Source organism: Thamnophis sirtalis, unplaced genomic scaffold (genome assembly GCF_051295495.1).
Source record: "Thamnophis sirtalis isolate CommonGarterSnake01/CBP01778 unplaced genomic scaffold, rThaSir2_p1.2 scaffold_9, whole genome shotgun sequence".
Classification (NCBI taxonomy): Eukaryota; Metazoa; Chordata; class Lepidosauria; order Squamata; family Natricidae; genus Thamnophis; species Thamnophis sirtalis.
The window spans coordinates 70,429,311-70,440,554 of NW_028261389.1; the positions used below are offsets into that span (position 1 = coordinate 70,429,311).

General features: G+C 46.4%; 1 protein-coding gene across 1 annotated transcript in view; it reads right to left on the bottom strand.

The window, feature by feature from the left end:
- Positions 1–10,940, bottom strand: part of KIAA0930 (KIAA0930 ortholog) — a 69,352-nt gene extending 58,412 nt beyond the window's left edge. Inside the window, exon 1 of the mRNA XM_087722224.1 lies at positions 10,612–10,940. Within this exon, the coding sequence (XP_087578350.1) occupies positions 10,612–10,744 (133 nt within the window). The 5' untranslated portion in view covers positions 10,745–10,940. The remainder of the gene's footprint in view (positions 1–10,611) is intronic.
- Positions 10,941–11,244: the final 304 nt, after the last annotated feature.

The following is an 11,244-nucleotide window of genomic DNA, read 5'->3' on the forward strand; positions in this document are numbered from 1 at the left end:
ACCTTTCTTGGAGTGATGGGGTGGCCTAGAGGTAAAGCTCTCGCCTCACAATCTGGAGGCTGTGAGTTCGATCCAAGGTAGAGGCAGATATTTCTCTCTCTGGGCACAATGAGAATATATCTGCTGAAGAAAACTCTGCACTGGCGACAGGAAGAGCATCTGGCCATTAAACACTTTGCTAGCTCCATTCAGTTGCCCAGACTCCATCCCGCAAGGGATTATGGGGTCGTTAAAAGATGATAATGCACCTTTCTTCAAAGTGTGGAAGAAGCCATAAACTTTCAGAGGTAGATGTGTGTGTGTGTGTGTCATAGGTGGGCTCCTACCAGTTTGCACCTATTCGGTAGAACCGGTTCGTCAAATCTACTGAACCGGTTAGAAGAGGTTCCACCAGTGGACCTGGAAAGCAGGCCACACCTACAGAAGAGGCTCCAAAAATTTTTGAAACCCACCACTGGTCCTTGGATAGGATTATTCTACACTATCATGCTCATATTTATAAAACTCAGTGCCTCTGTGAAAGGTAAGGATGACTACTGCGTTTGTGGTGCAATCAGAACATTGCGTGTGTTGAAGTTGTTTTAACGCAAACCAAAGATGCCTTTCAAAAAACAAGTTTACACCATATTCTTATGCATGCCAGCCCTGTGTGTGAGGTAATTTAAGGTGGTTCTGACAAGTGTCGTCGGCATCTTCATATCCAGTCACATGGGCGGCAAGCCACTCCCATCCGGTTACATGGGCGGCAAGCCACTCCCATCCGGTCACATGGGCGGCAAGCCACTCCCACAAGGGAGGCCACACCCACAGAGTAGGTTCAAACAATTTTTGAAACCCACCACTGGGTTGTGTGTGTGTGTGTGTGTGTGTGTGTTTCCCTCCAAAGTTTTTAAGCTCTCTCTTTGCTTCACTGGCACATTCAATACACAAGCAACACAGAGCATCTTTCAAAGGAATCATGTGGGTTTTGTAAACAACTCAATTTCTTTAATGCTCCTTTTTATTAGAGTACAGTACTGCAGCCACTTCAGCTGACTGTTAGCTGCAGTTTGGCGGTTCAAATCTCACCAGCTCAAGGTTGACTCAGCCTTCCATCCTTCCGAGGTGGGTAAAATGAGGACCCAGACTGTGGGGGCGATATGCTGACTCTGTAATCCGCTTGAAAGGGCTGAAAGCCCTATGAAGTGGTATATAAGTCTAACTGCTATTGCTATTGCTATTATAGATTGCTTCTTTTGAATGTTTTGTCAACCCTCACAGGAATGCATCACGAGTCCCCAATGTTACCCTTTCCAGATCAGATAAGGAACTACAGTTCAACCTCAGATGCCCAAATGTCAATCACCCATAACATTTGCCGAAACTGCTGTTCAAAGTCCAATGTTCAACTCAGCCCAATCCCTCTGTCCGCATGATTTATGGAGCCACTTAAGATCAGTAGGGAAGATGAGGCTGCATGGGAAGTTGTCCTTCAGAGCAATTCTTCTCAAGAGGAAATCTGCCTTCTTCTTAATATAACTCACATGGGAAAACGGAACTGAAAAAGGCTTTTTCTGAGGTTCTCAATTTTTGCAGCAAAAGCCTTTTAAGAGAACCCATTCGGGCAAACTGAAATAATCACATAAAATAACATTATTTTAAACAATACAACCAGGAAGCTTGGTGGGAAAAAAATAACTATTCCGTCTTTCCAATGACTGCAATGGAGTGGAGTTTGGGGTGGCAGTATATTTAATAGGCTAGAGAGGGTGATCGCCTCCAGATATTTTGGACTAGAGCCGAGGTGGCGCAGTGGTTAGAGTGCTGTACTGCAGCCACTTCAGCTGACTGTTATCTGCAGTTCGGCGGTTCAAATCTCACCGGCTCAGGGTTAACCCAGCCTTCCATCCTTCCGAGGTGGGTGAAATGAGGACCCAGACTGTGGGGGCGATATGCTGACTCTGTAAACCGCTTAGAGAGGGCTGAAAGCCCTATGAAGCGGTATATAAGTCTAACTGCTATTGCTATTCCCACAAGCCCCATTCAAGGTCATCCATGGTGAGGAGACCCACAGAACTTTTCCTGATCACCAGACTTTGTTTTGAATTCAGAACACAGGGAAGTATCAGTTGCCTTACTCTTCCTGACCAACCACTCATGATATCATTGAAGGTCCATTTCCAAAATGCTTCTCTCTCTCCCACTTCTTCACTGATTGATTGAATAAACCAAGGGTGTCAAACTTGATTTCATTGAGATTGAGTTTGACCTCGGAGGTCAGGTGGGGGTGTCGCGGGCACCTGTGGTGCAGGGGTGGGTTACTGCCAGTTTGGTGCGCTCCGCAAGTGTGCACATTTGCCTTTAAATAGGTCTGCGCATGCACAGAACATTAAAAATGTCAAAAAACATGCCACAGCGACGAGCAAACAGTTCAGGGGCGTGGCGAGCCTGCCGTCCCTACTGGTTCAGTGACCCAGTCGCCATTTCTACTACCGGTTCACCCAAACCAGTGCAAACTGGTAGCAACCCATCTCTGCTGTGATGGCCAAGTGCTAAGACAGGATTTCCCTCAGACCCTCCCTCCCTTTCATTATAATCTTCCTTCCTTCCCTCTCCTTCCCTCTTCCTTCTCCTTTCCTCTTCCTTCTCCTCTTTCCTTATTTTTCCTTCCTTGCTCTCTTCCCATCTTCCCTTTTTTTCCTTTGTCTTTCCCTTTCTCCTTTCCTATCCTTTCTTGCAAGCTCAAATGCAAAAGGGGAAACATTTCCCCTTTTGTTTCGTTTTTAGTTTGTTTTGCTAGCCCTCTGACAGTGAAAATAAAACCCGGGGGGGGGGTTCACTGGCAGAGGGCTGAAGGAGGCAGCCGTGTCCGAAAATGGCGCCCAAGAAGGACACGTGTGGCTCTCCCAAGCTCCATTTTTGCGGGAAGAGGCACTGTGGACCAGACCTTTGCTGTTTCCAGGGCAGCTCTGCAGGCCACAGGATTCCCAAAACCATGTGTGTGAAAGCCAAGAGAACCTTACATAAGAGATGCCCTCCCACACACCATTTCAGGCAACACTTAAAAGCTGGCTGCCCTTTCCTTTCAATACATCTTGAGGAGTATTGATTGTTTAATTTTAGTATTGCTTAGTTTTAATTTCTTGTATGCCAATTCTGAGTTATGGCTATCCAGACCAAACGTTCTAATTTCTAATGTTGGATTTTCCCCCTTACCAGAGGGAGCCCCCCTGTGGAGTACCGTGAAGCCGTTACCATGGCAACTCCACTGTGCTGTACAGTAGAAGCCATTTTACGGCAGTACAGTAGAAGTCATTTGAAGGCACAACAGGATATATCTTAACAGAACACATACCCCAAGGGGCTTTAAGGGTGTCTTATCCCCACAATAGTTTTCTCCAGAGAGTAAGTCATCTGTGTACCAAGTTTGGTTGAAATTGCTCGAGGCATTCCAGAGTTATGCTGTACACATACACACACACACACACCAGTTTGTGTGTGTGTGTGTGTGTATTCAAGATAGCTAACATCTCCAATACTCCCTCCTCTTCCTATATTCTCCACATGAAGTCTGAGGATGAGTTGTCTGAGAGAAAGTGTGACTAGCCCAAAGTCACACAGCTGGCTTTTAAGCCTAAAGTTGGATTCGAACTCACAGTTTCCTGGTTTCTAGCCTAGTGCCTTAACCACTACACCAAACTGGTTCTTTCACCCGGGAAGCAGACTGAAAACCAAAGCAGCTCACAGAGCACAAGTGTAGCAAACGTCCTTCTAGGAAGGCCCATGCCATTGCATCAGCTTGAAGCTTCCGGATACTCTTCAAGGGCAGCCCCATGTAAAGCGCATTATAATAGTTCATTCAGGTGATGACCAGGGCATGAATAACTGTAAGAGCTTCCTTATACAGGAACAGGTGCAATTGGCACACAACACAAAGTTGTCTAAACATGAAGATGGGATAGAATCAAATAAATAAATACAGACTTAGCATTTTGCCAATAATACCAATCAGGAAACCCACTACTTTTCTTATGACTTAAAGGCAGCATGGCTCAAGCTTAAAAAACTCCTGCTTTGCCACTGCAGTGCTCAAGCACCATGGGCCCTGGCCAGTAGGTCACTTTTCCATGGACAGAAACACCTATCTGCCTTCTTAAGTTTTCCACTGCCGTGCAGTTGCTAAATTGCTGTAGGACAGTGCTTCTGAAACTTGGCAACTTTAAGATGTGTGGACTTCAACTTCCAGAATTCCTCACCCAGCATGCTCATCCAGAGAACGCTTGGAGTTGAAGTCCACATATCTTAAAGATGACAAAATTGAGACACACTGTTTTAGAGTCTTAGTATCCTTCCTTTTGGAAGCAATATTGTGCATCTTTTTCCATAAGACCACCGAAACACAGCCATCACTAAAAAGTTAATAGTAAACTTTACTGATTTTCTTTTACTACTGTAAGGAATATCCTTATTACCGGTACATTCCATATCTGCTTAATAATAAAAGATAAGAGTTATAAATAAAAGATAAGAGTTGTTTGTCAGCGTTCCAAGTATCATGTAGAATTAAATCAAAGTCCAAGGCAAAACAATCCTTAAAGTTCCAATTTAATAAAGCAGACATCTTAGCACATCTGTGGTAATCCCAATTCTGGAAATGACATCAGAATTCCACCCAGTTAAAAGCTCATGATCTTGTCCCCACACCCACAATCCATCACATGGTCTAATCTTCTTCTTCCACGCGGGAGTCTCCACCCAGCCACTTCAGGTCAGGTGTAAAAGTGCGGAGACAAAAGATGACCTTGGCTTCTAGAAAAGAATGACAACAATACATTCCACAATCCTACTCCTTTCTATTCCCCCCTCCCATCAACTATACTAATGAAACAGCATAATGAAATAAGAGAAAGTGTAGCAGGCCAAAATTCTAAAAGGAATATAATTGCAGGCCTGACATTGTTATTGCCTAATTTTGCAAACTTTCTTCTCCGGTAACATTGTATTGCTAACAAGGGCATACAAAACCTTTGCCAGACCAATTCTCGAATACAGCTCGTCTACCTGGAATCCACACTGTATATTGGACATTAATTCAATGAACAGGTCCAGAGGTATTTCACGAGAAGAGCCCTCCACTCCTCTGCTCACAATAGAATCCCTTATGCCACCAGGCTCGAAATTTTGGGCTTGGACAACCTAGAACTACGCCACCTACAGTCTGACCTAAGCATAGTACACAAAATTGTCTGCAACAACATCCTACCTATCAAGGACTACTTCGGCTTCAACCTCAATAATACTCGAGCAAACAATAGATACAAACTCAAGGTAAACCGTTCCAAACTTAAATTGCAGAAAATACGACTTCAGCAACAGAGTGGTCAATGCCTGGACTGCGCTACCTGACTCTGTTGTTACAGCCTCAAACCCTCAACCTTAAATTGTCCACCGTGGACCTCACCCCATTCCTAACAGGTCCATAAAGGGGGCGTGTATAACCGCACCAGCGTGCCTACCGTCCCTGTCCTACTGTCCTCATTTGCACTTATTTCCTTTGTTCATGTCCATGTTTATACTTATACCTGTTATCTTGTACACATTTGACAAACTAAATAAAAAATAAATAAATAACCATATGTAGACTAGTCAAATGTATACCCATTTATCACCAATCAAAGCAACCAGGTTAGCAAATCCACCAGCAGTAGTGCAAAATTGTGAAGTTGTTTACAGTTGAATAGTGACTCATTTAATTCTTTTAATTTATAATCCACAGTATGAGTTGTACAGTTTCTGTTCTTAATCATTTAATGTTTCTCAAAGTTGGCAAACTTTAAGATGCATGGACTTCAACCCTGGGGAATTTTGAGAGTTGAAGTCCACACATCTTAAAGCATCCAAGGTTAAGAAACACTAATTTAAAACATTCCAAGACTATATTTCTGAACTGTAAAACAAAGTCTCACCCTTGGATTTTACCTATAGTAACTTCACAAACACTAAAGCGGAAAAATTGTTCCAAGAATCAGCAAAAAAATGGCTGTGCCTTGTTTTCATCACACTTCTTTGATTCTCCTTCCTAAGAAAAAAACATTTTTCTTACCTAATAGTGTTGTATTTTAGGTATAATTTAATTTTTTAAGGCTGCCCGACCCACAACAGTTATATTATAACCATCCCATTTGAAATATTAAGATGGCTCTTATAAATTGAATGCCATCGAATTAAGCTGTTTTTCAACTTGTGAGTTCCCTGAAGGTTATGGTTTTTTTTCAAGAGAGTTAATTAAAGAAAAGTGCATATTTTTTATGCTAGACAGATTCCAATATTCCTGCACTGGAAAACTAGAGAAATAAAGATGTAGCCTGAATTATTTTTGCCAGAGATCTGTATTGAATATAAATCTATCAGTTTCTCTAACTGATTTCTTCGGCAGCTGAGTTTGCATTGCAGTTCAAACATAGTAATGCAGATTTTTCTCTGGGTTTCTAATAGAGCCACCGATAGAAACAAGCCCAGGGAATCTTTTTAATAGCAGTGCATAAAAAAACAGAAAAGGCTGTTCCCATAATGCACTAAGGAGATCTTGACAAATGCTATGAAGTCACCGATTCAGAGCAAGGGGAGGGTACCACTTCAAGGGAACAAAGGCAGAGTGAATCATGGAATGATCATGCAACCTCTCAGCCAAGACGGTGAGCAAGGAGAAACTATCTTGAGATCTGTCCAGGAAGGAGGAGAATGGCCATCGGCCAAAGCAGCGGCAACATACAGCAACATACAGACCAAGCATGACCTCAAGGGTCACAGAGGACCAGAGCTTCAGGCAGATAATAGCAAGAAAATAGCATTTGTGATGGGAAGCTCCCCATCTAATTAAGACAAAAAAAATTGGAAGAAAGCAGCCACAAACTGTGATTTACTCCCCCTACCTACCCAATTCCGTTTTTAAGTACAATGACAATAAAGATTATACTTATACCTCTATACCGGTATTTCTCCACCTTAGCAACTTTAAGATGTGTGGAATTCAACTCTGGGAGTTGAAGTCCATGCATCTTACAGTTGTCAAGGTCGACAAACACAGCTCTGGAAAGCGGTATTCAGTCTTCAGGGAATGTCTTCTACACCAATGGTATTGTGGCCAACCAGCAGAGCTGGTAGCAGATTCGGACAGCGAGAAGGTTGAGGAGGAACATGGGCCAGTCCTGGAGTCTGGGGAAGGCTCTGCGGAGGACTCTGTCAGGCAAAGAGGGGGCCAGAGCCGTATGCCAGTTCTCAGCTGCCTTCGGAGTCAGACATCAGTGAGGCAGACGAACAGCTGGAGCCCTGTTCCAAAGTGTGGGCATGCACAGAGTTGCCAGATGAAGGGAACAGCTAGAGAACAGAGGTCAACTTTGGAGTAAGGCTACAGGTGGACAATGAATGGCCCCTCCCAGAGGAAATAAAAGAGGAGCGAAAGGGGAGGGGAGTTTGCAGGAGACAATTAGTTCACTTAATGGCAGCTCTCTCTACGCCAAGATCTATGACTGTAAATCCTCCCTTGAAAGACTTTGCTGTATTCATCACTTCCCATCTTTTGCTGAGAAATCTCCCAACAAACCAATGGAAATATCAGGACTTCCCAGAGTGGGAAATACACTTTTAATACACCTATTAGATGCCAATCCAATAAATACTGTGGCCATGCGATTTGTTTGCAGAAGTAAGCTGTAAAAAAGACATCAGCAAGACGCTTTAGCCAATTTATTTCGAGGATGTTGGAGATGGGATTATGTTAGATCTTTGAATGTTACAAACACAACAGGTGTTAATCCAACCTGAAAAAAAACCACAGCAGACTCTAACTTGAGGAACACAAAGGCCTTTTTTTCTGTCTAGGAGGGAATTTAATTGTTTACGCTGCATTCTAGAAACCGGAGCATACATCAAGCTTTATTCCCCCTGCATAAAGATCCAGCTTTGTCCATTTTCCCCTCAGAGAAATAACGTCAATGCTACAGATGGCAAAGCGTTGAATTTCTCTAGGATGGGGACATCAGTGAGGGACAATTCCCACATCCTGTTTTTCTGGTCACAAGGAACATGTTATATTACGGCCTGTGTTAGAAACAAGGCAGGAAGACAACGGAGAGGTGATTTCAACTGGTATCACTGAAATGGTGAAGACCTTTCCCCCTCTAAATAAATAAAACCTCTTGGAGCAATGGTCACCAACTGGTGATCTGTGGACCACTGGTGGTCGGTGAGAAAATTTTGGTGGTCCACAGAAAAATTATTTGCATTTTTTATATTACACTAAATCAGGGGTCCTCAAACTACGGCCCCTGGGATGGAGACAAGCAATGAATACTTGAGAGACCGCCTGCTGCCAATTACCTCCCACAGACCCATTAGATCACACAGGGTTGGCCTCCTCCGGGTTCCATCTACTAGCCAATGCCATCTGGCTACTACCCGGGGGAGGGCCTTCTCTGTGGCAGCTCTGACTCTCTGGAACGAACTCCCCGCAGGGATTCGGACCCTCACCTCTCTCCAGGTCTTCCGAAAAGCCGTCAAAACCTGGCTTTGCCAGCAGGCCTGGGGTTGATGAGTTCCCTCCCCGCTCGACATGTATGGTTGTGCGACTCTTGCTTATTTTAATTATATGTATTTCGTTTTATGTTCCCCTTTTTTCCCCTTTTGAATTGTTCGCCGCCCTGAGTCCTCCCGGAGAAGGGCGGCATACAAATAATAAAATTCAATTCAATTCAATTCAATGCTTGTTTTGCTGCAGAGTCTCCCACTTTGGGGTCTTTCTATGTGGGTCGGGGGGGGGGCAGAAATTCTGACTTGGGGGCTGCTTCAGCCTCCTGGTGTGGGGCTTTGGACAAAGGCTGGAGGGAAGTGCTGCTAAAGAGCCAGAAGACCCTGTTCCAGTGGGACTGCATCATGGTCTGGAACTGGCTGACCATCTCAGCCCACTGAGCCCCTTGGCGCCAGTACCTGGCCTTGCACTCCCGCAGGTCTTCCCTCTGCTTGGAAAGCCTATGCTCGTAGTCCTCAGTGAGGTATTTCTGCTGGGCCTCCTTCTCGGTCAGATCAAATTTGAACTGAGTTTTGCCAACTCTTTCTTGTGGTGGCTGCTTAGCTCCAACAATTGCTTCCTGTTGGGGCTTAGAGCCCTGATGGGCAAGCGAGAAGGAGCTGGGAGGGGTGAGTAGAGGCTGGCGAGGCGCCCCTCGATGTGAGCGACATCCAGGTGGCCATGCCCACCCAGTCACATGACCACCTAGCTACACCCACCCAGTGTATCATTAAGCCGATCATATTAGTGGCCCGCGGGATTTAAAATTATGAATTTAGTGGTCCCTGAGGTCCGAAAGATTGGGGAACCCCTGCCTCAGAGGATTTCAGTTGCAGCAAGATCCAGCAGTACTTCCCAACATGAAAAGAACATTAAAAGGACAGTTTCCTCATCTCTTCTTCCTTCTTTTCTCCAGCCCAGCAAAATAGCCGAGACATACCTTTGATACTCTTATTACGGTGAGGCCAGGCAGGTTGACCCAGAAAATAAAGTGCAATTCACAACAGCCTCCCACCCCCCCTCCTGCTCACCCTCTTTGGAAATTAAACCAGGAAAGAGGACACAAACTTTGTTTTCCTCAAAAGAATATGAGTCACCCACAGATTTGTCTTATTAAGAGGATCTTATTCTATCAGGAAGTAGAGACAATTCTCCTATAGGGGAATTATTAGGCCTACTGTATCTCTACAGTACTCTAGATCAGTGTTTCCCAACCTTGGCAACTTGAAGATGTCCGGACTTCAACTCCCAGAATTCCCCAGCCAGCATTCGCTGGCTGGGGAATTCTGGGAGTTGAAGTCCGGACATCTTCAGATTGCCAAGGTTGGGAAACACTGCTCTAGATTATATCTGCTACAACAATTGCATCTCCCACATTTAAGAGCTTTTATGCAAGAATAAAGGTTTATTTATGAAACCATGAAAGGATCCTTTTCTTAAGCACTTTTAACAGAACGGAGCTTCTGGTAGCAGTTCAGTCACCCTAATTCAGCAACTGGTGGCCGGTGTTTCATTTTGCATGGCCACACAATGATGGGCACCTTGGAAACTACAGCCAGATACAACGGGCAGCTTGTAGGCAGGAATCATCTATCGACCAATCATGAATAGAGCCGGAAGGGACCTTAGAGGTCTTCTAGTCCAACCCCCTGCCCAAGCAGGAGAGCCTATATATTATTGCAGACCAAGAGGAGGTCTGGTTCATTTAACAACACTGGGGAGACAGAATCCCCCCCCCCAGGTTCTTTAAGGAACCCTTTTGCATTGAAACAAGAAAAGCTACAAAGGGATGGTTTTTGTGCCAGGCAGGCGGGCTCCCCCCACTTTAAGGATCTCCGGCACTTCACAGGTTATGGCTGGGGGAAAGAGCACCTGAGCAAGTGCAGAGGGCTTCCGAAAAGGAGGGTCAGCGCAGAGAAAAGGGTGGCGGCGCCCCGGAGCGCCTGCATTTCTCCCGGCCAAGCAAAGGCTGCGACTTCCTCTACCAGGGCGGGTTGCCTTCGCCGCCCACCTCCCACCGGCTGCTGCCTTTCCCAGCCGGCATCTCCCACCGGCCCTCCACTCACCGAGCCCACTGATCTCGTGGCGGAGGCTCACGCGGGTCCTCTCCTCCACTATGGCCCGCAGCATCTGCTGAAGGGAGCGGTCCAGCTCCCCGCTGTCGCCGTCCTGCTGCCCGGGAGTCGCGAAGGAGGCCATGCCAGCAGCGCCCGCCCAGCGTCGGGCATCTCAAGCGCTCGGGCCGGATTGCCCCTGCCCTGCCCCCAGCGTGGGGACTAGGCGAGAGAGCTACTGCGGGGGCATGGCCGCTGCTGAGCGGCCTGGCTGAAATGCCCGTCGCTTCCCCTCCCTTCCCTGCCCAGAGAGAGGCTTCCCCGCTGGCCGGCGCCGCTTCCGCCTCCTCCGCAAGCAGCAGCAGCTGATCTGCAGCTGGCGGCGCTCGCCTTTTAGAACGCTCGGCGCGTCGCAGCCAATGGGGGGCCGCGAAGAGGGGAGGGCGTGGCCGAGCCCGGGCTGAACCCCTGACGTCAGTCATTCCCGGACCGCGAGGCTGTTACTGCAGCCGAGGCGGGGAAGCCGCGGGAAAGCCAGACCAGCTAGCGGTGTCTTTCCTGCAGCCGGCGGCGTGATCCACCGCCGTGCCCAAGCCGACGGCTCCCTTAGCTGATGTCGAGAAAAGGTAAGGAAGGGAAATAGGC